A 25,101-nucleotide genomic window follows, 5' to 3' on the forward strand; every position below is an offset into this window, starting at 1 on the left:
CTTTGCGTAATACATTCTGGCGTTGCCAGTGGAATTAGTAACGAAGCAACAAAACGGGGGGAGGGGGGACGTCAAAACGCCGTGTTTCTTTTCTTTTTCCTTTGTTTTATTTGTTTATTTGGCAACTGCGAGGGCCGTCGCGGAACGCCGGTGCGGCCTGCTGCAATGTTCTCTAAAGAATTCGCGGGAAAAGTCAGAAAAGGCGCATCGAATCGACGTTCGTTTCTAGCTGGCTTCGTGGCTTCGTTACCATTTGCGGCGCTGAAGAAAGTTCCTACGCGATCACCAGGTACGCCTCCTTTTCTTTATTCTTTTTTTTTTACTGCACAAAAGCTTTCCTTTTATAAACTGTTCGCATTCTCGCTTAGTCGCTCTGCTTTGCAATGACGCCGGCGAAGAGTGCCGAAACGGACGCGGTCCGACAAAGCGGTTCGCGAATGCGTGCGCGGACTCCGCATTGTGTCTCTCCGTGAAATCGCTGGGGAACCCAGCCCTGACTTGCTCCTGAAAAGGTTCGTCCACCTTATAATTCGTCGTGCCCGTTGGGTTTCTTCACCTGGGTCCGACGAAACTTCCGTCCACGTATCGGGCGGCTTGGGCGCTCCGTTTTGTGTTAAGTTGGCTTCATTGGATATCATGGCAACCATCCTTTTCCCGCGCTTGCTTGTATCACTATCAGTTGGGCCAGTCGTATAAAAATTAACCAAGGCGAAAGTCTGCCAATGGGTGAGTTGAGTTGTGGGGGCAGTCTGCAGTAATTTGTACTCAATCGGTCGAACCGCTACCGCTCAGTGACTAGCCAGAATCACTGCAGTGGGGTCGGGAGCAAGTGCAAAAAACGTCTTTGTTACTTAGAAGGGCGTGTAACCTTGCGAAAAAAAGAGAGAAGAAACAAACAAGACGCATTCTCGACCTACGAGTACAGCTGTGAAATTTAGTTGAGTATTAGCTGAGTATTTTCAGTGAATCAGCCTGTTTCGCCACAAGAATAAAATGCTGTACTAGCAGTTAAGTGTCATTGCAGATAAATTATGCGAAATGTAAATTTTAAAGCAACCTTAATGTCGTGCTCTAACCTTTTTGTACTTAGCGCCAGTCTATGTAATTCCAAAAAAACAAGCTAGGGAGGGATGATGCGCTCAATTTACTACGTTCAACATGTCACCAAAACCTATACTGCGGCGGAAACTGGAGCCGCGCAGTCACCAGTCTGGAGCTCAATGAAGATCTAATAAAACGGGTTGGTTTGCTACAAGAAAGCAACCCTTATTATGAAGTGTGAACGCTGACTTCAAGAAAGTTATGTCAGTGCATTGAGCAAAAGATGCTTTGCAATTTCTGCGTGGTGCTCCGAGCGGTCGCTTCTGTTTTTTTTTCGTGTTTGTGTATGTGCTTAATTTTTTCTACCAGTTGAGTTTTATCCGATTTACATTTTTCGAATCTCTGCACAGTTGCAAGTGTTTCATATGATTTCGTCGTATGAAATCTTTCTTGAAATTTGCTAAGTCAACAGCGAGTTGGCCTTAAAAAAAGGAGAGAAAGATTAACATAAATGAGCTGAGCAAATTGTATGACGTGCTTTTGATCTGCACGCTTTATGAGCAGAGAAACAGGTTACAACGTACAGTAATCCCTCTAACTAAGTCAGCGGGACGGCTTATAAGCGGTATTTCGATATAAGCAACCACTCGAGAAAAGCTAAAGCATTTGAGCTTTAATTGCGCCACAGCTGCTTGGAATCACAGCACAATTTATTCAGTGAAGCAAAACATTACTCATGTGCAAACGAGGCAGTGAAGTTTGGCTGTTTTAAGGTCTTGCCGGGCTGAACAACACCTGCTCCAATTTGGCCAAACATTGCATGGCGCTTAAATATGTTTATCGCAAAAACCAAAGATGGTACACAAGAAAGGAGATGGGACAAGCGCTTTAAACATATTTAAGTATCTTGGACAACTAGCCCCCCAACAAGTTTTGTTAAATTGCATGACGCTGTGGTCGCTGCACATAAAAGCTGCAGTGGAAGTGGCCACTTCTCAGGGGGGCGTGCAGGCTTGAGTCTGAGGTTGTGCTTGTTGAGCTAAAAAAAAAAGAATGACCGCTCATTGTGGGTACACAGAGCAATCTTGAAAACTGACTGGTTTTGCACTAGGGGCTTTGTATGATCACTGGGCAATGTTTTTCTCGAGGTGTGCAGCCATGAAGTTTGCAACACAAGAGTTTTTCGGCGCCCGGTTGTCGACGACACTGCTAATTCTATGGTTCGAGTGTCGGTGTTCGCGCACCGTCTGATTCTGATTGTGGGGTTTAATGCGCCTACGTAATGCAGGCGATGAGGCACGCCGTAGTGGAGGGCTCCCTAATAAATTTGAGCACGCGCTGAAATCTCGTACACACAGGCGTTTTTGCTTTTTGCCTCCATCAGAAAAGCGGCCGCCGCGGCTGGGAATCGAACCCGCGACCTCGTGCTCAGCAGCACATTCACGCGTGGTCGCATCCACGCCATTGACCAATGTCTAGAAGCAAATGGCCGTACCCGCATCTGGACGTTTGTCTAAAGTTAGATGGGGGGAATCGAGCATGACCAGCTTGAGAAAATCGCCGGGGAAACACTAGCTTGCATTGACCCGCCATGTTGACAGTCTGACTTGCCGCTGAGTCGCCGCCATTTGGCGACGCCTCCACTCGCCACTTCGCTCTAAGCGGGTTAAGCTCTTCGTGCGCTTCGAGTAATGCGGTCTAAAATGCATGCATTTGCGTTGGGACTAGAAGAAATTTCGAATAAAGCAATCTTTCGAGGAAAGCGATTTTGTTATAACAAGGGATTACTGTATGTGTTTCTGAAGAACGAAGATGTGAAGGAAAAGTAAAGTGGATGACTACTCGGAACTCATTCTCAGTAGACGCTAACCGCCGAATTTGTAACTGTGACTTAAACCGGTCTTGCTTCGCTCCTAGCGAAGTCGCCGCCCAGACTGAGAGCGGCTTGGAACGCACCTTGGAACGACCATCGCACTTCGTAAACGTTCGCCCTGGCTTTAGTTTAGCTTGATTTTAAAAAATTTTATATTATTAAGCCAAATCTCAAAAATGACAGTCAGTTGAAGGTATATAAACAGTACGTAGGCCAAGCAAACCTATACAATCTGTTCGAATCCATTTGAAGCCTTGTACCGATCGCCCGGATAGCCTGGACTTATTTCATGCTTCTCTTTCGGTGTGTTGGCACTGAAGTGGAAGGTAGTTTTTGGCACCGCTGGTTTTGTAGCCATGGCTGACGCGAAAAAGTCTGCGGCGCCGCGTTTCACGCCACGAGAGGACCTCCTCATAGACTTGGTGGACAAGTATAAACATATACTGGAATGTAAGAAATCAGATGTCTCTTCCACGGCTCGCAAGAACGAGACGTGGAAGAAAGTTGCCGACATGTATAACGCAGTCCAAGGCGTTTATCCCCGAGATGCACAACAGCTAAAAAAAGGCTGGGGGAATATCAAACAGAAGTGGAAGGAGGAGAAAGGAGAAGAAAGAAGGGGTTGCTTCAAGACAGGTAAGCGTTTCCTCGAACAGCATTTATGCGTGTGAGATGTGCCAGAGTTTTGCTCTTGTTTTTTTTTTTCGAGGAGGCTGCATGCTTTATTGTGTGCAGATGAGCAAATATATGAGCGCTCACAGGCATTTAACGTGCTTGGGTAGGAGCACGTTTTCACCGCTGCATGCGTGAATATCGCCGTTTCACCGCTACATACACGTGATAGCCCATACCTTCTGCGACAGCGGTCTGTTTTTTTTTTTTCTATTACAGGAAGGAATAAAGCTGTATAGATTGCATACCCCTTCTAGAGTCAACGAGGCAGAAAATTTAAAGCCTAGGACATATGCCTGCACGCACCGTTCCGTATGCAAAACTACCATAGACTCAGGTTGCTTGCGTGCTCTCGCGATGAATCAGCCCAGGCATTGTACGCCGGAGGTTGAAAAAAAAAAAAGTTGAACGAATGCGATAAGTTCGAATGCGCGCCTGTTGCTTTCTGTAATTTCTCGTTTTGGTAGAACCACTTCGTTGTACGGCTGACAGTAAAACAGTCTGTTCAGTTGATCACACTAGTGTTCTTTTTTATTTGTAACTGAAATGGCTATAACAAACGATAGCCCATAAGGTACGAAGCTTTTGTGGAGCTCGGGTAGCAAGCAAATCTTTTTCTGGAGTCGGCCCGAGCTGCTAAAAAGAGGAGGAAAGAAACGCAGCAGTTTCACAGTGATTTTTTTTATTGTCCGTGATACTACCTAACACTCAACTGCTAAACTCAGCAGGCTCTGTGCGATTTAGCCACATTTTGCTAGCTGATGCTTCGCACTGAACTCATGTCAATCATTTTGTCATGCCTTTGTGTGGAAACAGCTTTGCCCAAATTATTCATATTGCAAATACCAGGTGAAGTACTTCGTCGTGGTGCTTTTATTATACGCTGTCATTTTTTCAGGTGGAGGAAAGGAGAAAGCGGTCATGACTCCGACGTCCTAGCGGGTTGGAGGGGTGGCCGGGCATATGGCAACAACTCTCGACAACGGCGAGGACTCGGACCTCGCGCCGTACTTGCCACCGGTACTGAGCCAACCAGTGGTTCAGATCGTGCAACGCATGATCACCGGCGAAGAAGAGCCCTCGTGTTCCTACGCTGGTATAGTACTGCTGACACGTCTTGGATTATACGTTTTTACTGTTCATGTTGGAAATTTCACACGCTGAAGCTGCACCTTGGCTATAACACGCAGTTCTATTAGATTAATGGGGACGCTGCATGCATAAAATTTTGTTCTTTTGCAGTTATCTCTATATTATCCCAGACGCAGACTGCCCTCGAACCTCTCTCACTCTCGCATGCTGTGCCAGAAGTACCCTTGATGATGATGATTGTAGGGTTTAACGCGCCGACGCAACGCAGGCGATGAGGCGCGCCGTAGTGGAGGGCTCCGGATTAATTTTGACCACCTGGGGATCTTTAACGTGCGCCGAAATCTCGTACACACGGGCGTTTTTGCTTTTCGCCTCCATCAGAAAAGCGGCCGCCGCGGCCGGGAATCGAACCCGCGACCTCGTGCTCAGTAGCGCAACGCCTTAGCCACTGAGCCACCGCGGCGGGGCAGAAGTGCCCTTGTATTCACGGGTCGGGTAATGGTCATGCTGTTTCATAAATTGAATTCTCGTGTCCACAATTTTGCCTTAATACGTATAGTGTTGCATGTTGATCAGCTGGAATAAATTTAAGCTGTTTTCTCACTGGTCTTACTTTTACACAGTGAGCTGTGTTTCTGGTATTAATTAGCTTTGACATTACTTGAATAGCAAGACTAGAGCCCAGTTCTGCATGCTTTAAATAGATGCCCCCCTTTCTGTGAAGTGATAGCATGTCACCTGGGTGGTTACATTGTGCCTGCATCTAGTCAAGTTCAACTTGTGCATTGGTGTGAGAAGCAGGTTAATGTAAAATTAATTTACTTTAACAACGTGATATCAAGCATGCACTTTCTCCCTTTTAAAAAGTGCCTTAGTTCATAACAAATACGATACGGTGGAATAAAACACCATTTTCTTAGCCCAGTTCTACTAGTGTTTAGAACCAGCAAGTAAAGAACACAAAGCAAGTGTTATGTTCACTGATTTTATGTCATGTGGAGAAGCGATAGCTGTTTCCGCAATTTTTTTATGTGAGGCAGCTTGTTTTAGAAAAAATTTGTCGTGGTTACACTTGGCTAAATGAAGTTCTTGCGCAAAAGCACAGCTTGCTCGCTAAATGTGCAAATGAGCAATGGAACGCCTTCATTGAGTGCAGCCAACGAGGTGCTGGCCAGACCTTTGCTGCGCTTGAAAGTCAGATTGACACTGCGAGGAAGGAGGTGTTTTCTGGGTTTGTACGCGGAGTGATACAACTGTCACTCTAAACAAATGGTGTCACTGCTGAGATACAAGCATGCGAATGGGGATACACACTGGGTAGGTGTTATGTGGTGTAAATGCTTCCTTGAATGTGGTTCTACCAAACATGTTCTACCAAAACTGTCGTTTCTGTATACAATTATTACATTTTACAACACCAAAAGGGGCCTGGTAGACCTACAAAACCTGTGGCAGTAATAGCTGTATACAGTGATTATATTTTGCGACATATTAAATTGGAACACCAACAAAAAGTGTCCAGGAACACTGTTCTGCATGATTTGCCATCACAGGTGTAATCAGCAACAGCAGTATGTCACCAACACCTAGCTTTAGATGCGAGTACATTTATTGTAGCCTTATCCACACCTGGTAATTTCGTGTGATCAAAATGTGGTAAGGATACATGCAGTGCAAGTTCCTGCATGATTAAATACGTACACATTTGGGAGGAAAGGTGTAGCCTCCCACCTCGGAGCAAGAAGTCACAAAACCTAAGTCATGCAATAATGAAATGTCTTTAAGGAAGAAACTGGAAATCTTATACATATCACACACGCACACACACATACACACAAAGAAAACATCAAATGGGCTTCCATGTCAACTCAACTCAGGCAAAGACCCACAAAAAAGGAAGTGCCACCAATTTCAGAGCATAGCTTGAATGCTTTACTATCGCTGCATCCAAATGCAAAACATTTGGTAGACACTTTTAGGTGCCGTACTGGCAGCACCATGGCCTGTAGCCGCAAATAAAATAGCGTTCAGTTATGGATATTTTTTAACGGTGGATCGGTTGTACAAGCTGCAACTTTGCCGTTGCGGGAAGAAATACCAAGAAAATGCCAAGCGCTCGTGAGCGTAAGCCTTGTGGCAACCGCCGAGCGTCCCAGGACACACAGTGGCTTTCAAGGGGAAAAAAAAAGAAAGAAAAAAGAAACTCCAGCACTGTTGTCAAGCAATGCCACGCATGTAAAAAAAAAAAAACTGCAGCGCTACTGCTGAATATAATTGGAGGCATGCCTACAAGTGTGCTACTCCTTCCCGAGGAGACTAGCAGATCCCGGCACCGCTGCCTCGAGTTGATGACGAAGAGCTGGTGGAAGTGTACAATGCTGAGGATGGCTTTGCATCCACCACTCGCAGCGAAGAAGATGACAACCTTTTCGATGCATATGACTACGATTACTAGCCCCACAACTAAACAATGATACTGAAACTTCACTATGTGTGCAGCAATGCCCACCTACAACAGCTTTGCCATTCAAGTGTTGCACGTGAATGTAAGCTTCCTGGAATTTTTCGGTTACAATTTTTCTTCCTGTTGCAGAGGAGCAGCAGGTGGATCAAGCGGATCAAGACGAGCACGGCCACCCAACTGGTGATGACCTCGCAGTGCCATTCTCGGGTGGAGCGGAGGCGGACGAGCTGTATGCTCCCACAGGGGGAGATGCTGCCGCGCTACCTCCTCAGGGTGCCACGGCATCTTCCAAGGACTGTAGCAGGCCACCAAGAGTCCGATTGGCCCTCCTCCATCAGCACCTGGGCACCGAAAACGACTTGCGTATGGCCCTAATTAAGCATGAGCATGACCTCTGCATAAAGCTTTTGCAGGAGGACCACGATGCCACGCTGGCCCTTAAAACTGAGAAACTACATCTTGAAATACAGCTGCTAGAGCAGCAAAGGCAGCACCAAGAAAAGATGTTCGGGGTGCAGACAAAAGTAGAAGAGGCTAGGCTGCAGCAAGAGCAGTGCCAAGCAAAACTTTGTGAGCTAAGGATGAAAGTGGAAGAGGCGCGGCTGCAGAAGGCACTGGAAGATGTTTAAAACTGGAATGTTCAGCCTTACGGTTTCATTATAGTTCTTTTTTTTTTGTAGTGCAAGCTACACTACGCTACCGATAAGCGCACGCCTCGATGGAAGGCCACATGCGGCGCAAAACAGTGTGCGATGGAGGAAGCCGAACATCCAGCTTTGGTCCCTCGTACAGCGGCGAGGCTTAAACAATGCTCTGAGGTGAAAAAGAGGAAACTCGCTACTGTTGCCCACAGCTTTGCTACCTTCAAGTCTTGCACATTAGTGTGAGCTTCCTTCATTTTTTGGTCTTAAAAGGTGCACGTGGGTGGGCGTGGTGCAGCTTTAACACAGTCCTCCGCCCCCCCCCCCCCCCCCCCCCCCTTCCCAAAAAATGCTCAACTTGGGAGGATCAAGCTATGGAAAACGCCACTCTCATTCAGTCAATTGTGAGAAGCTCCTCTGAATGAGGAGGTGTCGTTCTTGGGCACCCAGCTGGGAGTCTCTTCCAGTGACTGCTGGCAGATGCCGCGGCTGCCCAGTTCGACGGTTGGCGTCCAAGACCGGCACTCGGGAAGCCGGCAGTTATGGCTCCTCCCTGGCAAGCCCCAAATTGTGCAATGCTGCACAGGCAATGATGATGCATGCAGCTGGGACGGGCTTATGCTGGAACTTCATGTCAAGGCAGGGGAAGCGCTTCTTCCAAACTCCAAAAGCCCGGTCAACAGAGTTCCGGGTCTTTATCTGGGCCTTGTTGTACCTGTAAAGAAGGGATGCATTGGAATGTTCCTTTTTATTTGGTGGTATAGATAGTAGTCACATTTGCTCACCGTATACCATGGAGGAACTGCTAACTTGGATATGCAGTCTAGTAACCAGGAAATGTCTTTGTTGATGTATAAAATTTTGAAGGGCTATATTTGAAAATCACCCCAAACGGCTTGTATTCCCACACTGAAAAGAGCCCGCTGTCCTTTATGAGCGTTTTTCCTTGCACCTGTCGACGTACTTGGTAGCCAAGCCAAGTTTAAGGGGAAAGAGGAGGGGAGGGTAATAATGCACGACAGCAGACCTTTCAGTTATGCTTCCTATGTGCTGCTTGTGCCAAAGGGCTGTTTCTTCTTACTTTGTTTTTCTGTTTTGTTAAAATTCTCCATTCACTGCATTGCAGGCACACTTTTTTGATCACTGCTAATTTTGGCTCCCTGAATCTCCATGAACCAAGTGAATAGAATATGTTTATTGTTTAGCTCCCGCTAGTTTCAGCAGGTGAATGGCTGGCAGAATCTATCAAGAGGCTAGGTTCTCTCCTCACTCTTTTTCAACCATCAAAACAAAAATTCTATGCATCTGTGCAGCTGTAGCCCACTGCCGAGGAAAGTTTTAATGTGGTATTTCTTTTGGTTGTGTGTCAAATAGTTGTAATATAAAGGCTGGCAGTTGGTTTACTCAAGTCTTAAGCATCCCTGTGTGCCTGCAACTCTAGCAGTGAAGTTTGTTGTCCCCCTCTTCTTTTTATTTCTAGTTTCATGGTTTTGCATAACAGTGTGTCATCATGCACACTGTTTCTGCATTGAATATTACACTTCGAAATATTGGCCTTGCTTTTCATGCGTTTTTGCTCCTATTCTTTTTCATTTCTTTCGCTGTCTTGTCTGAATAACTCGCCCTTACAGATGTGTAGTATTGTTTTTAGGGGCTAGTTAGAGCACTTATAGACACTGACGTAACTTTTTATTTATGAATGCTAGCTCACAGTTGTGCTTGCTGTTTTCTTTTTTCATGTTTTTTTGTGAAATAGCAGTTTCCACTTTTACACTCAATCACGATTGTAAAACCTCCTCATCAATGGCCGAGCTTGTTGTAGTTCTTTTTCTGTCTATAGCCACAAAAGAATTGTGGTTGCCTGCATTCTGTGTCTCGTTTTGTTATTTTTCGCTCTGCATGCATCCATGGTTTGTATATAAATGTTGCCAAAAGGCGGCTGGAAGTATGGAACAAATAAACGTGCTTTATGAAACAAACTCAAGTTGTTGCTGACATTTCCACCTCATCATTTCGAAATCGCTTGCTACCAGTTGGTAATGCAATGCGCGGAAGCTTTGTGTCAGTGAACATGCACAGCACCATGCCAATCACTTGCCTGCCTTCAGGTGTGTTGACACAGCCAGGATCCACTAGGGGCGTCATGAGGAAAGGCTGGCATGCATAGCCTGCATCCCTCAGCAGCACTCCTGGCACCCTGTTCTCCTCATAGAGCACCCGTACACAGGAATTGTCAAATATCCGGCTGTCATGCACAGACCCAGGCCACCGTGCAACGTTGAAAGACTCCAGGTTGGGGCCTGTGACAGCCTACATGAAACAAACTCGTGGAAGTAAAATATGCTGCCCAAATAAAGGTTGTGGTTACTTGAAAGCAGTGATTAACCCTTTTTACTCAACATGGTTGTGACTACCAGCCATGCACTTAACGTGTTACAAGGAACGAGTTACTTCTACCTAGTTACTAATTTCAGTAACAAGTAACATATTTAGGTACTTTTAAAAAACGGGTAATGTATTTAGTTCCTTTTACGGCCAAGTAACGGTATCTCATTACTTCTGCGGAGTAACTTGCACAATTCCGCTTAAACGGTCTTGTTTTTATCTTAACTTCTGCATGCATCTATAGGCACTTTGCGCTTATGTTTGCCTCTAAAACAGCAGCGCCGTTGTCTACATTCTTGTGCTTCGGGGCGTCATTTCTATTATGAATGATGCCACGGTCATCACGGCCTCTTGTCATAGCATTCACTTTGCTCAAGTTCTGGCGCACTGCCCGAGACAGCGACAGCCAGGATTATCGCAAGTCAAGCACGGGCGCCCACACAAAGAAGGCATCTGGTTAACGTCATGGTAACAAAGGCCGAGACGAACAAATAGTTTAGGTGGTGCAGATGAAAAGACATTAGTCATCGATATTGAAACCAGGCGATCAAATTGCAGGTAATACAAAAGGCATGAAAAAAACCGATGCATTCATCACGGGCCGAGCGGAAGCGGAGAAACATAACCGATGAAAACTTCGAGGCAGCTACTGCTTCAGTGAATTGACTACTAAAAAGTAAAAAGGAAACAATGAACCATAATAGAAAACAGTTGTGCATTTGATGGTCAAAGTAACGTGAACAGTAACTGATTACTTTTCGGGTAATGTGAACATGTCTGCACAATACCATACCCAAACCTGAAAAGAATTGGAGCACCACGACTATATGTTGTAATCAGGTTTAGTACAGGAAGAATCACAACATAGAAGTAAATTATAAGCCTTAAAGTAAAAGGATAGTACTCGGTGACGAATGCACTCTTGTCATGGTAACTGCTAGTGAGGTTACAAGTACAGAAGGTGAGGAAAATAAAGTTCCTTAGGCAGTTCAGGCCAATTTTCCCTCATTTAAATACAAAAGCACACAACACAGCTACGTAAAAAATGTTCGTGTGCCACCGACCCTGTTTCGCGTGTTAGTGAAAGCTGTAAATCTGGCTTACCTGAACGTTGGAGAAGACTCCTTTCCTATTGCGAAACACCTCAGCAGTGTCTCCGCCAGGGCTCTTGATTCTGACGTGGGTGCAGTCGATGCACCCAGTGACGCCAGGAAAACCTCCAATCATGTAGAAGGCGTGCATAACTTCCCCGTACTCCTCTGCTTTGGGGAAGTGCACCATCTTCCGGAACAGGTGCCTTGCGATAAGGCCAGTCACCTTGTTTACAGTGCGGCACACTGTTGGTTGCGACTTTTATCAGGTCGTCGGTGACAACTTGGAAAGTCCCGTGGGCGTAAAAGTATCGGGATGAGCGGTTGCCCACGCTTGTCCGTGTTTTCTGCCAGGGGAAGCATGCACAGCAGCTCACGCACGGTCGCCTTCGTGAACCTGTACCGCAACAGGAACTGCACCTCGTCGTACAACTCCATCGGATTCAAGCAGTCACCAAGAAGTGGACGCGGAATTTTCGGCAGTTCATAAATGCTGCCAAAAACCAAATCCGTAGCTCAGCACGTGAACTCGAATGCAGACAGCTGCTGCATTACATCCGACCTGTTTGTCATCTTGTTGGAACACTGCGCCGAAGTCATCTTCAAGCTAGCTACGGCCGCGACTTAAAATTTGGCTCGTTTTTTCTGCGAGCCAAGGTCGCCTCAAGTAGCGTTGAGGACACGGAGGGTCTATGAATCGCCCGGTTTAAGTCACATTTACGAATTCGGCGGTAACTCGCAACAAATTAATTACTGAGTACCCTTTGCAGAGCAGTCCTAGATCCATTCAAAGTGGAAAGAAACAAAATGACGCAACTGTTGAAACGGGTTGTGCCGGTATAATGCAGGCTTTGCTATTGAGGCGACAGCAGTTTCTGGGTCGCAGATTCAGGCGTTGATGAGGTAGGCCCTACTGCTGGCGTTCAGTCCATAGATGAAGACACGGGCACCTCACAGATCATTCCTTGAAGTACAGAAACAGCACGGATGAAATCGCGCGATGGGGCGCTCCCCTGCTGTGCAAGCACGGCATATCACGTGTCTTCCTTTTTTTCACCCGCCGCAGTGGCTAAAGCGTTGCGCTGCTTTACCCAAGGATGTGGGTTCAATCCAGACTGCGGTGGCTGCTTCTCAGATGCAGGCGAAAAGCTAAAATGCTGTGTGTCGAGGTTTCAGCGCTTGGTAGAGATCCCCAATTGGTCAAAATTAATCCAAAGCCCTCCACTACGCTGCACCTTATAGCCCTGGTGTAGCTCCGATGTATTAAACCCCATAATATATGTGCGTCTATTATTTGTGCTGTACTATAGTTCATTTTTCCCCTGTCTGTGCTGACACCACATGCTTAGTGATATGTCTTTATGACTCTTTTTGTGGTCATCTTTACTTTTTGTGACTGTCTTGATGTATTTCATGACTATGCCCGTCTTCCGTCTTCTCAGCCTAAGTATGATTGAATGGCTTAATACCTGTTGCTGTTTGTCTTCTGCTTCCAGGAAACACTTCACTGGTGCGGCACTAGCAGCCGCAAGCGTGCTGTGTGCAGCAACATCGTCGGTGACAAAGGGCAGCATCATGGCGGCATTTGCAAACGTAGCACCCTATGGGATTGCATCCCGCAGCCAGGAGACACAGGCTAGCATTACCACTGCTACTATAGGTACCACATTTGTACTATTTCACTATTTGTCTGTGTGCATTGCTGACTGGGGATTTTCTTTTCAGGTACCAATTGCGGTCTTTCGTGCCTTGCCAGTGCAAGCTCCCAAACAGGAGAATTTCCAGGTTAGGATATACCATTTCATTCTCACGCGAGCATTTCGGTATGCAGCAACCACCGCATTTGAAAGGAAATTGAAAGGTGTCTTCACTACACGTCACTTTTGGAAGATTTGTGTTCAGTTTTGCACAAGACTATATGCTAAAGACATGAGAGGATGTTTGTCTGTGTGTGGGACTAAAATTGGGCCAGATGTGCTGCTTCTGGTGTGGGGGATGGGCAGACCAGACCTCATTGGTGTAGTGGCTAAGAAGGTGAACGTTTGTGTACAATGTCGCCAGGAGTTTGTAGCTGCACCCTCCACGTCCTGCCTGTGCTTCACTATGACCTCCCGTATACCCTTAATTTTTTTTATTGCGTCATTTTGCCACAGGGCATAAGTAACAAGGAAACAATGAACGAAACAGGACAGAAGTACGACACATAGGAAAGAAGAAAAAAAATGATTCGGGCACTACAGGGACTATACAGTCCAGTTTCCTTACTTGGTTTGCGCATAACGCTGCAGGAAGTGTTGAGGAACAGGACCAGGTACCATGGCTCTACTGAAAGTGCTCTTTTTATGACCTCTTCTTTTTCTACCCTAGTGATGGTGATTGTGCCCTTGGCGTGGCAACTTTGTCCTTTTCCGCAACGTCTTCCCACCCACAATGATGCTTACGCAAATATGCAGAGAATGATTGCGGAGGAAACAGATAAAAAATATGAAACGATTCTTCCCACTGTCTTGTTAAATTTTGTTAGCCGGTCAGTTTCAGATTGCTTTCTTCTCCAGCTGTGCTTCAAAGACCGATGTCCCTGTCTAGTTACTCTCTTGGTTAGGGCAGGCAACAAAGATTTAATAGAAAAGTGATGAGAGGAAGGTGTGCAACAGTGAGATATTCCAGGTTGAGGTGCTTCACTATTTCTGTTTGACCGGGTTTGTTCGTGCCTTGACTGACCCTTCCATGGCAGAGTTCACCTTTGGACCATCAAATGCCCACTTGCTTTTTGCCAGGGTGATTGGGTTCGCAGTCTACTGAAATCTGTAGTTGCGGCTCTCGTCTTTCGCCTTACAATCCCATTACTGGAAGGCCGGATGTTGCGTTTCTTGTCGAAATTTGAGTCGGTGTTCTTGGCATGTCTGTTTTAGATCAGAGGCATTTTAACAGACTGTCATTTAGGTGTTAGTTCAGGAACTTCTGATGAGAGTTCTTGTTTTTCAATTTTAGTCCACATGCAATCACTCTGAGACAACGGCTCCGCACATGCGGCATGGCTACAGCTTTCAGTTGGTTGGCAATGGTTTCTGTTGGTGTCATTTTCGTTTTGAGTGACCTGTTTGGACGGGTGTGACTTCCGAAGTGGTTGCCAAAAATCTCCGTGAAAGATTGTCCTTGGTGACTTTCTGCGTGATCTCTGTATGAACCAAGCTAATTTTCTATGTCCTTTAAATAAGGAACCACCTCATGCATAAAATAATGTACAAGTATTTCTCTGACTCGTAATCTTTTTCACAGCTTTCAGTCTGGTGTATCTCGGATTGACATGTCGGCAAAGCTTGATTATGAAGCCAGTGTTTTGTTAAGAAATTCATGCAGGGTTTTAAGTCTACCTATTCTCGAAGTTGGTGATTCGATGATGCGGTCTGTTGTTTTGGTGAATCTCTGCCCGTACAGTGTCCCTCAGACCATTGACCTTTCAGTTGGGCTACGACCGCGCTGTCCTCACTAGGGTCAATATTGACAGGAATTAAGGTATTCTGGTAGACTACTGTTGAAATAAACTTAGGGTGATTCTACACCTAGAACAAAAAGGCCTACTTGCCGCTGTGTTATGAAGCTCTGCCAAAAATCTGCGTATTAAAAACTACCGTATTTTCATGCATCCAATCAATGGCAATAGTTGACTAATCAGAAGAGTGAAGTTGAGGTGCAGGTAATATGCAGATTTGGCCCGAAATGCTACTTCACCACAATGCGGCTCCCAGTCTGGTGCATGTTTCGTCAGCTTCTGCATCTGCTCTAGTCTAGCTGGCTGATTGTCAGAAGCATGAATAATACGAAGCTTTACTGTTCAGTCTTGAACTGGTGCAACCCTACCTTTATTACGGGTGCTCGTACCATTCGCATTATGTTGCATTACACAGTCAATAGTACAGGAAATGCACTGAGATATTTTTTGTTTTCCTGTGGTGATGCAACATGGCTATTTGGATTGTATGTAGAGTCGAATTATACGCATGAAAGTCTGGTATGTTGGCTCAGCGTGGCAACTGTCACAGTGCAGTACAGCACTGCCTGGTGAGCCTATGACGGTGACGACTAAGGTGTTTTCATAGTGTTAGTCCTTGCGGCTGCCATAGAAGGTGCCCTTCGCTTTGCACAGCAATGGTGCAAAGCAGGCTTAAAAAATGGCGATGGCATGAGATCAAGTTGCTGTATGTCAGGCTACCAATTGGGTGCTCAGACTGCGTGTTTAGCAACTTTTAGCACTTGAGCCTGGCTGAGGACTGAGCTTGCAGCTGTTTACTTTAGCTGCGGTGCCCATTCACTTTTTTTTCAGTCTCTGGAATGGACTATACCCAGGCACGTGCCTCCTCCAAAAGATTCTCTGCTTCACAAGATATGGACAACACAGTAGAAGCTTTGGGGCGACGGAGAGGGAATTCCACCTGCTCCTGTCGTGTACAGTGTAGCAATACAGGGTGAGTCATGTTGCAATGCTGTTGTTTCAATGACGTAAACTGTTGAGTGCAGTCAGGCAAGAATACCGTGAAAATCGTAGTTGAGCATTACAAGACAGCACAGTTAAAAGGTCAGTTAAAGACGAGTGCGATTTTAATGGCAGTAGGTGGCTCCGCACAGTCGCACTCAGTATTATTGAGTGCACGACGGCATGCCGGCAGCAAAGCAATTTACAAGCCTCTCATGACGCACCTTCTTGATGTACAGGACATGGTGTGCTCTAACTTGCAAACATTGCCGAAAAAAAATTTTTTTTCACGCAGGGTGGAAGAATGACACTATTTCAATCTTGTACCAAAAATGTGAGAACCAGTGTGTAGTATGCCTTTTTTTTGTTTGTGCAACAGTTTAAGACTTTTGCTAGTAGACAGGGCTTTGGATTACTGAAGAGCATGGGATTTTCTATGGCATTTCCGAAAGATTTTTAGTCGCAAAATTTTGTTTGACACCTATGTGTCATTTCATAAAATAAATAGGATTGTGTAAGCATGTAAACTGCATAAATATAGCCACATTTTTGTAATTTTCCTTAGTACAAGATAAACTGTTGGGCCGAACCATTGACAGGATGGCGGTTACATAGTAAACTGTTTGTTTCATTGGGTTGCACACGTTCACAAACCGAGAAGTCGAGGGGCACCTACGCACTTCTCCCGGGTTGTGAATGCAAAGGCAAGAACGTCCAGCTGAACAGCTGAGGCACCTTACTTCTGCTTCGTGTTGTCTTGGCTTTGTCTTGTGTTGGCTTTGTAATCTTGCTACTTGAGACACTTTGCTTTTCAGTCCACATTAACCCTTTAAAAAAGCTTCAGTCTGTCTCCTAGGCATTGCGCCACTGCTCGTTCCTGCTACTGTGTAACAAGAAAATTGATGACGATAGAAAATTTTGCTGCTTGTCTGTTCACTCATTTCGCTGCATTTTTTCGCTCTTCATCTGCGTTTTACTGGCATGGATAGCCACCTCGGTACTGCTGAGTTTCAACTTGTGCTATGGAATACTACCTTGTGCTACGGGGTGATGCCACACTCTCTTCACCCTCTTCTGTGGCCTCTCCCCACCCGTTTTTCTGTATACAGACATTTCTTAGCCAGGGTACTCCTGGGAACGGATGTGGGGGATGCATACTGCAGCTGAAGGTAGAGCTCTGCTGTAAGAATAAATCCATTCAGCTGTGATTGGACCCTTACAAGTACTTTCACTTTTTAGAAGAGGTACAGATGTTGAAGTTTTATAACTATATTAAGCAATGCATGCTCAAATCTTCACTTCTGGTTTATGGTTTCAGATTTTTTCTGTACATCTTTTTATTCATCATCATCATCATCACCATATCTACGCCCTCTGGAGGGCAAAGGCCTCTCCCATTAATCTCGAATTACCCCAGTCCTGTGTTAACTGCGACCAATTATTCCCTGCAAACTTCTTGATCTCATCTGCCCATCTAACTTTCTGCCGCCCCCTGCAACCTTGCCTTCTGCTTGCCTTCTGTAAATATCTTTTCTGTATTGTAAAGAAGCTGTTAATCCTGGCAATAAAATGGCAGCTGTTCAAGCCTACAAAATTGTCACCGTCTCGAAAAGTGCAGAAAGGGGGAGAACTGGTGATAGAGTGTGCTTGTTTATCAGCTGGAGTCACCCCAGTGATTACAGCCCTTCATCGTCTGGACGAACTCTCTCTTGAGTGTAGCCTATTCTGTCGCCAGGAGACTGTGGTGTGACTGCTGAATGGGTGACCAACAGATTGAAGCTGCACTTAAGCGGTGTGGATGAGACAGATCGAGAGTACTGCAGCTGAGACAACACGCATTTAACTGTGGACGGAACACGGAAGACAACACACACATACTGCACACTGCAGGAGCGTGTGCCAGTGATATGGGGTGGAAAGAATTGCAATGCATAACATTACATCAATGTACACAGCCTAGTTTTAATGTGGCGGCACAGCATAGATCATGTCATTCAGTGGTCACGGTGAGTCTCCAATGCATGGTGAAGGTGGTGCAACACTGTCGCATTGCGGCACAAAGATGTAGGCCTCGTGAGGTACTGGTTTAGCCGTAACAGGAAACCAGGGTCCACTGGGACTAGGCTTTGCATTCGTTGCGGCCCAGCCTCTTGCCCTGCAAAAGTGAAACATCGAGTCTGGCGAAGGCTTCACTTCTGGCCCGTTGATGCTAGGGCCCGAGTCTCGTAAAAGTTCGCCTCGCGGTCCAACATAGGCTCAACTCCAGCTTCAGCATGGCTTGAAATAGGGTGTCTCGCTGACGCTCAGCCACTCGTACTGAATGTCACTGCTGCCGTGGTCCCACAGTGCATTTGCCTAGAGAAACCTTGCACTTTTCAAATGACTGCACCACTACATTGCATGGAGCAGCCGCCCGTACCGAAAGCATCCAACGGCACGCAGCCATCATGGCTGCAGTTTACATGCTAGTTCGCGTAAGTCTGCGGCCTTCCGCCACCAGCCACTTGTAGTCACAGTGGTGCAAACCCCCTTATTAACTCTTCTTTAGTTCAAAACTGAAAGGTTACTGTTTCTCCATCACGCTTTCGCGAATCATGAGCATGCCCTCTCGAGAGGATTCACCTTAGCTGTGAGGTGTCCTCAGAGTAGTCCAACATGTCGGGGCTGAGGATTTGGTCTTTAAGATTGTTCCCAGCTTCAGAAGCCACACCAGGCATTGCCAGTGTTGCTTCTGGAGCTCATCCGTCATGTAGCCTCCCTTGTTGACCCATGACCATCTTTGGGAAATGCTTTCGATGCCATCGTCTTTTTTTCTTGAAGACAATGTACAAGCAGAGTTTTGTACTGTGTTCTGAGCATGAGAGTAAACCGAAGCTTTTCATTGTTGGTTGTGAGGAGCTTCACTTCGCAATCTCCCTTCATGCCCACCACTGTATTGCTCGTCGCGTTGAAATGAACGCGAGCTTTGTCAGCAGTGCTGATCTGATGAGGGATGTGATGCTGCTGGGTGTACCTGCTTAATTCCTTGGTAGCTCCACTTTTGAAGTGAAGAACTGGACTTGTATGGCCATGTTGAACGTCATTGGGTCATTGGCATGGTCTGATCACAAATTTTAGTGCCATACATGAGCCTGCCCTCCTGTTCTGGAAAGCCTGTGGAAACCTTTGTTTGCTGTCACAGCTGAACATTTTGCCTCGTAATAGCTGCTACGCCTGCACCAGCCATTTTAAAGTGTTAATCTTTTGGCCAGGTGCACATTTGGTTCCATCAATTTAAAGAATAGCAGCCCTTTTGAGTGTTGCTGTGAGTGAGCTTCTCAGACCCCTCCCTTCAAAAAAAACGCACGAAAATTGAAAGAAAAACTTGGCCGGCAGTAAGATCAAATCAGTCAAACAAAACGCAGCGGCTAAAGTGCTGACTCTAGCTCAGCGCTACAGCCATGGCTAGAGTGCCATCTGACGACATGCTCAAACGGGTACTGAAACCAATTTTTGGTGTTAATAGTATTACACAGTTCGCTTCCTTAACTCAACAGAATACCCTTGCTGAAATCTGAGCAGCCTGCGACGCGTGGAACATACTTTAACCTTGCTGAAATCTGAGCAGCCTGCGACGCGTGGAACATACTTTAATTTGATCTGATTTATTGCGCCGACGGAACAGCACGTGGAGCGGTGTGCAGCAAATGGACATCAGCATGACATCACTTTAGAGGACGGAAAAGAAGTGATGTAACCGTCTGCCTCCAACGCTCATCAGAAACTCGTGACGTCACTTCACACGCGTAGCCTGGCGAGCGGCGATAGGACGCTGGCACGTTCACGAAGTGATACACGTAGCCAGAGCTACAGGCATAACCGCTGCCCAGAAAGACACTCTTGCCAAAAATAAAGTTGGACACGCAGGAAAGGAGCCGATAATTAGGCCAAAATCGCAACAGAAGCCGCCATCAGGTCTTTTATTGAAAGCAGTCGTGAAATTTCCGCCGCAGTGCTAGACCTAACGCCTTCAGTCAGCTCATCCGCTCAGCTCCGGTGGCAGGGCGGTCGAAACGCCTCCTCTGGCCTTTGCGGTATTTTGACGTCCGCAAAAATTGGTGAGGTCATTCCGTGATTCTGTCAGACGCGCCTTCCAGTCTGGAAGTGCAAGACACCAAATCGGACGGTTTTCAGGCCATTCAATGTAATTATCGCATGCTCAAGTATTTAAAGTGCTGTTCCAGGTTTGCCAGGCCGTTAAGCATTGATAAAATCAATAAAAAAGGAACATAAATTTTTGGTGTCAGAACTCCTTTATGAGGGCTGACATGAGCCAGACCGTATTGTTGTGGTGTAGAGGTTGTCTTCACTTGCAACAAAAGGCGATGGTTCAAGTCTGGATCTTGCCATCTTTTGTTTTTGAGATCTTTTGTTTTATTTACAATTTGGGGGGCTTAGTTTGGTTTTCGGTGTGTTAAATTTTTTTTTTTCACTTGGTTAGGCTATGTTAGATTAGGTTACATTGCGTTTCATTAATGGAAGGCTATGTACTGCGAGACTTGGCATTTTTCCGTCAAAATGCCGGTGGATGTCACTTTAGCGGACCACTTGTAGTACCGTCTGACAGCACTGAAGACACAGCCCAAACAAAAAGCCGCAGAGAAAAGCGCGAGTGGTGTCAGCTGTCCTATCCACTGTCGATATTCCCCACGTGCGCTACTATTCCGATTGTTGGTGCCATCGACGATTGGTACAGCTGCCCTTCCATCAACTTTGACACTACCAGGAATACCGTGTGTGCACATTAAATTTAAACAGTAAACTAGGCAAAATTCAGTTGAGAGTTCACTGCCCCCTTGAGATTGTTTATTTAAAAAATTAGGTCAACTTCAATCGTGTAAGTAGTGTTAATGATTAGATGTTGAGTTGGCTCTAATTTTTATGCTTGTTTGGTTGTCTTCATTTTCTTGTCTGATTATAATGCTATCTTACATTATTATTATCAGAGTAGGAGACCCCTACAAAAACTTGTGGTCTCCTACCTTGATTTGGATTAGAATGGTAGCATGTTGAACTTTCTCCTCTGATGTGTCCGTGTTTGAGCAGCGATGTAGCTGGCAGGTTCTGGTGGGCTGCATGCACACTAGTTGGGTGTTTTCTTCCTCCTGTTTGTCTATGCCTACATCCACCCCCTTTCTCTGTAACCATCGTTTGAATCCACAGGAGAAGTTTACTGAAAAATATTTGTAAATAAGTCATGACTGTCATTTCATTACACTTCTGTCAGCAGCCTTGTATCCCTTTGTTGTTGTGAGTGCTGTGAGTGCCTGCTTAGACATTTGATATTTATTTGCCAGACAACTTGCTGCAACAGTTGTCATTCAGCTTGCTTCTTACATTGTTCTTAATCAGTTCCTCTTCATCTTATTTTATTCTGTCTGCTCAGGAAGTCTTCCAACGACAGTGAGGCAATCCAGTTCAGAGGGAATTCCTGCCTCTCATGTCAAGAACACAATCTTCAGACTTCTCATGGGGAAATGCACGCCAACAAGATGCCGCACGTCTGCAGTGTTTGCAAGAAAGTCTTCCGTAAAAAGCACTGCTTGGCTGCCCACATGAAAACGCACAGTGACGTAAAGCCCCACATGTGTAGCCTATGTCCAATGAGGTTTCTTCACAGATGCCTTTTGGCGAGGCACATGAGGTTCCACACGGGCGAAAGACCTCATGTCTGCAGCGTTTGTCAGAAAGGCTTTGCTGTGAAAGCGCGGCTTTTGCAGCACCAAAAATTGCATTCTGGGGACCGGCCATATCCCTGCAGTGTGTGTGGGAAAGGTTTCACTGCAAAGGGGGCATTGGTCAGACATGAGAAACTGCATGTCCAAAAGCCGTATGATTGCAGCGTGTGTGCCAGAAGCTTTGCCGAGAGGTCCCATTTGGCGTGCCATGAGAAAACTCACTCTGGCATAAAACCCCATGTCTGTAAGATCTGCCGGAAAGGGTTTGTTGAGGAGGACCGTCTTATTAGGCATGAAATAACACATACTAGCAAAAGTCCTTATGTCTGCACGGTATGTCAAAAAATATTCACTCGCAAAACCTCCTTGGTCGACCATGAAAGATTGCACACCGACATAAGGCCGTACACGTGCACCATCTGTAACAAAGGCTTTTCACGAAAAGCACACCTTATCAAGCATGGGAGGGTGAACTGCAGTCAAAAGGCCTATAGCTGTGTGGTTTGTCAGAAAACGTTTGATACCGAGCAAGGTCTGGCTAAGCATGGATGGTTGCACAGCCTCGAAAACCCCCATGTTTGCAGTAGCTGTAAGAAGAGATTCAATCATAGGTCGGGCCTCGTTGCTCACGTAAGGTTGCACACAGGTGAAAGACCCTATGTGTGCTCTAACTGTCCAAAAAAATTTAGAACTAAGTCATCCCTAAAACGTCATGAGAAGTTACACATTGGTAAAAAGATAAACATGTGAAAACGTGAAAGGTACTGTTCCTAAAAAAAGGCTATTTCTAGGACAAAATACAGTGGCGAGTGGTTCACGTTGGCACACACTTTTCTTGATGGTTGTAAGTATTGTGCAACATGAAATTCCTGTTCGCTCATATTGCAAACGTGACTTGTGAAGGAAAATGCAACAAGAAGTCCCATGCGTGTGGCTTCTGATTGGACAGTTTCCGAATAAAAGAGGGACATAAATGCATTTTTTGAAGGCTTATTTGCACCTGCTTTTCACAGTTTAACCCATATTATTTTTAATTTCACTAAGTCGAAGCCTAGAACCTTACTCTGCCTCTAAGGTTCAGCAGAAAAGTAAACACTTGGTGGCCTTTGTGGATGTCCCAGAAACTGTTGCAGTTATTCCACACTAGTGTGGCAGCTTGATGCTGTCACTGTGCACAAGACTTATGTTAGCCCATTCTGTGTTTGATGTTCTTTTTGTATTTGTGCAAGCAAAGTTTATTTCTCGCAAACCTGCTCAGTTTGGTAAATAATAGGCTTGCGTCACCTATGTAGACACATGCTATGTCAGCCAGCAGGACGGTGCATATCAGCTGTTGTGATCTCACTGTTCTTTTAAAAAGTGGGTATAAAATGGGCGAGAAAAATACTATTTCGACCTAGTGATATGAATATATGCAAATTTTTGCGCATTTTTTTCTTTGTTGCAGCAAAGCTTGTAAATGCAATGACTGTTGGTAGCTGAATAGTGCTGCACATAGTTACTTTTGTTCTGAACAATGTACACATTTTTAAAGGTTGTGCCACAGTTCGAAGCTCTTCATCTGTTCTATCTGCTTGAGGTGTCCCCGGGAAGTTTCGGCTACTGTCCACCGAAAATAAAGATGATTTGAATCCCAAACACATCTGAGGGAATATCCCTCGTGAACTTATTACTGGAGTGCCCTCAAAGATACTGCATACTTCTGGAGCTCTTTGCAATGTGTCAAATGCTTTTCTCAACCAGCACACCCAGCATTTCTAACATGATAGTGGAGACCAGTTAGGTAAGTTTGTTGGTGCTTTACGGTCATCGTTTTCTGTGTGCCACCGACAAACAAAAAAGAAATTGGTCACGTATCATCTCACTGCAAATGTCGTCGAAAGATGATTGTTTTCTGCCGCCCCTGCCCCGTAATTGTCTCTGTTCTCTCCCTCGCCAATATCTTGCACTCTACCCCTCCCTTCGTGCTCATCCCATGATAAACGCAGTGGAGGTCTCCCCGAGTAACTTGAATTTTCGCGCATTCGAAGGGTGGAGTTCCATCTGTTGGGGCCTTTTGTTAATTGCACCTCGCGCATGAGCCCAAGGCTCGTGCACAAAGCCCTTTTTTGTTTTTTGTGACTAAAATACAGTGCTCAAGTGTTTTTCTGTTTGCTAAAGTAAAAAAGCAGCTGATGATTACTATACTCCCTAACGTGAAATTTGTGCACAGTGCGAACTGCAGTCTGCTCGGTCACGGCGCATAGCTGTTGCATCTAGGGAAATCATTGCGTGATCAGTGAATGCACTGCGGCGTGCGCTAATCTGCTGTTAGCTCGCAGTGCATCACCGCCGTGGAGCTTGCTGTTGCAAATCGTGTTTGAACCTCCCCGTGCAAACATTACGTGGTTCGAATGAGCCATGAATGGAGGAGGAGCAATTGGCAAAAGTGTGTGGGGGAGGACACAACGCTCCTCAACCGTGGCATGTGGCAAAAGTGGGAGGGGAAGGCAGTCAGACATGCTGGGCCATGGCGACGCACTGGGAGATGACGCCATAGCAGTGTGTGCCGCCCTCCCTGTCACACTTTCACCAGACGCTCCTCCCCCCATTTTCTTTCTGCCTTCAGCGTCTCGCTCGCTCGGTTACGCGGATATCGCCGCCGCCAAATCACTGTACCAGGCCCCAATGTGCTGCACACTAAATTGCATCCACATGTATTTTGAATTATAAGAACACTAGATGTACCAGATATGTGTTTACGTTTTGCCTCAAATTACTTTTTGCTGAATAATGTCCAAAAGCATGAACTATCTAGATACAGCTTGAAAATGTTTTGACCATATACAGCCAAACCCGTTTATAGCGAATTGCAATATGCACTGCGATTAGTTTGATATATCTAATAGTTCGATATAGCCGAACCTGCCTATAACGAACTTATCGTTACAAGTTCGCAATCCGCGGGCGCCCCCCCCTCCCCCTTCTCCCCAGCTGCACCATCCCCGCATGCAGAAACGAACGCAGTAAAGTAGCCATTACCATACCCAAAATAATCCATTTGTTGCAAGTAATAAAGCTACTTTCAGCCTGAACTGCCTACTTCGCAAAGAAAAAAGCGGTGATTTTTGTTTTCACTTTAGTTTTGGCGGCTTCAACTAGCATAGAATTCTCTACACGAAACATTGTTTGCACCAGTTCAAGTACGCGTCCTCCAAAATCTAAGAAGCATTGGCGGAGCACATCGACTGCCGAAAGCGCTTCGGACGGCTTTCACTCGCGACATCATCGGGAACGTGGGGGAGCTCTTCCCACAGTTCACCGATGCTGCTGTCTTGGTCTGGACTCGCTGACTGCGCGGGTTCCTTCGCGAGTCCCGCACGTCGGAAACAGTCACGGAAAGTGTCGGGCGTCACGTCGCTCCGTGTGAGGCGCAATGTCTCAGTCGCAACTCTTGCTCCGTGGTCGCGGCCAATCCACATCTCAATTGCCGCTCCGAGACCATGCATTTCGGCGGCCATTCTAGGCGTGCAGAGTTCGATATATCGGATGTGAACTTCGTTATAAGCGATGTTTCCCATGTATTTCCGTAACTGAATTATTTTTGTTCGATATACAGTATAATTCGCTCTATCCGGGTTCGTTATAGCCGGGTTTGACTGTAATGCCTCA

General features: G+C 45.9%; 1 protein-coding gene across 5 annotated transcripts; it reads left to right on the top strand.

The window, feature by feature from the left end:
* Positions 1–34: 34 nt before the first annotated feature.
* LOC144158817 (uncharacterized) lies at positions 35–23,439 on the top strand. Of its 5 annotated transcripts, none has more exons than XM_077689971.1 (5): positions 35–289; positions 12,756–12,919; positions 12,985–13,044; positions 15,584–15,725; positions 21,159–23,439. In XM_077689971.1, the coding sequence occupies exons 2-5, from the start codon at positions 12,835–12,837 to the stop codon at positions 22,198–22,200; spliced, it is 1,329 nt and encodes a 442-aa protein (XP_077546097.1). In that variant the 5' UTR covers positions 35–289; positions 12,756–12,834; the 3' UTR covers positions 22,201–23,439. The 5 variants fall into 5 exon arrangements, 4 of the variants coding, with proteins under 4 accessions (XP_077546097.1, XP_077546099.1, XP_077546098.1 ...); XM_077689970.1 differs by lacking the exon at positions 35–289 and adding an exon at positions 323–512; XM_077689973.1 differs by lacking the exons at positions 12,756–12,919; positions 12,985–13,044; positions 15,584–15,725; positions 21,159–23,439 and adding exons at positions 4,485–4,682; positions 7,272–8,121.
* The last annotated feature ends 1,662 nt before the right edge of the window (positions 23,440–25,101 follow it).

The sequence above is a fragment of the Haemaphysalis longicornis genome, unplaced genomic scaffold, assembly GCF_048455015.1.
Source record: "Haemaphysalis longicornis isolate Haplotype H1 unplaced genomic scaffold, Haemaphysalis longicornis Haplotype H1 scaffold_10, whole genome shotgun sequence".
In the NCBI taxonomy this organism is placed as follows: domain Eukaryota; kingdom Metazoa; phylum Arthropoda; class Arachnida; order Ixodida; family Ixodidae; genus Haemaphysalis; species Haemaphysalis longicornis.

Excerpts from the sequence above, each read along its gene's own strand:
- LOC144158817 (XM_077689971.1), top strand. The coding sequence starts at position 12,835 with ATGGCGGCATTTGCAAACGTAGCACCCTATGGGATTGCATCCCGCAGC. Across the intron at positions 12,920-12,984 it reads CATTACCACTGCTACTATAG|GTACCAATTGCGGTCTTTCG; the intron begins GTACCACATTTG and ends TTTTCTTTTCAG. Across the intron at positions 13,045-15,583 it reads CCAAACAGGAGAATTTCCAG|TCTCTGGAATGGACTATACC; the intron begins GTTAGGATATAC and ends CTTTTTTTTCAG.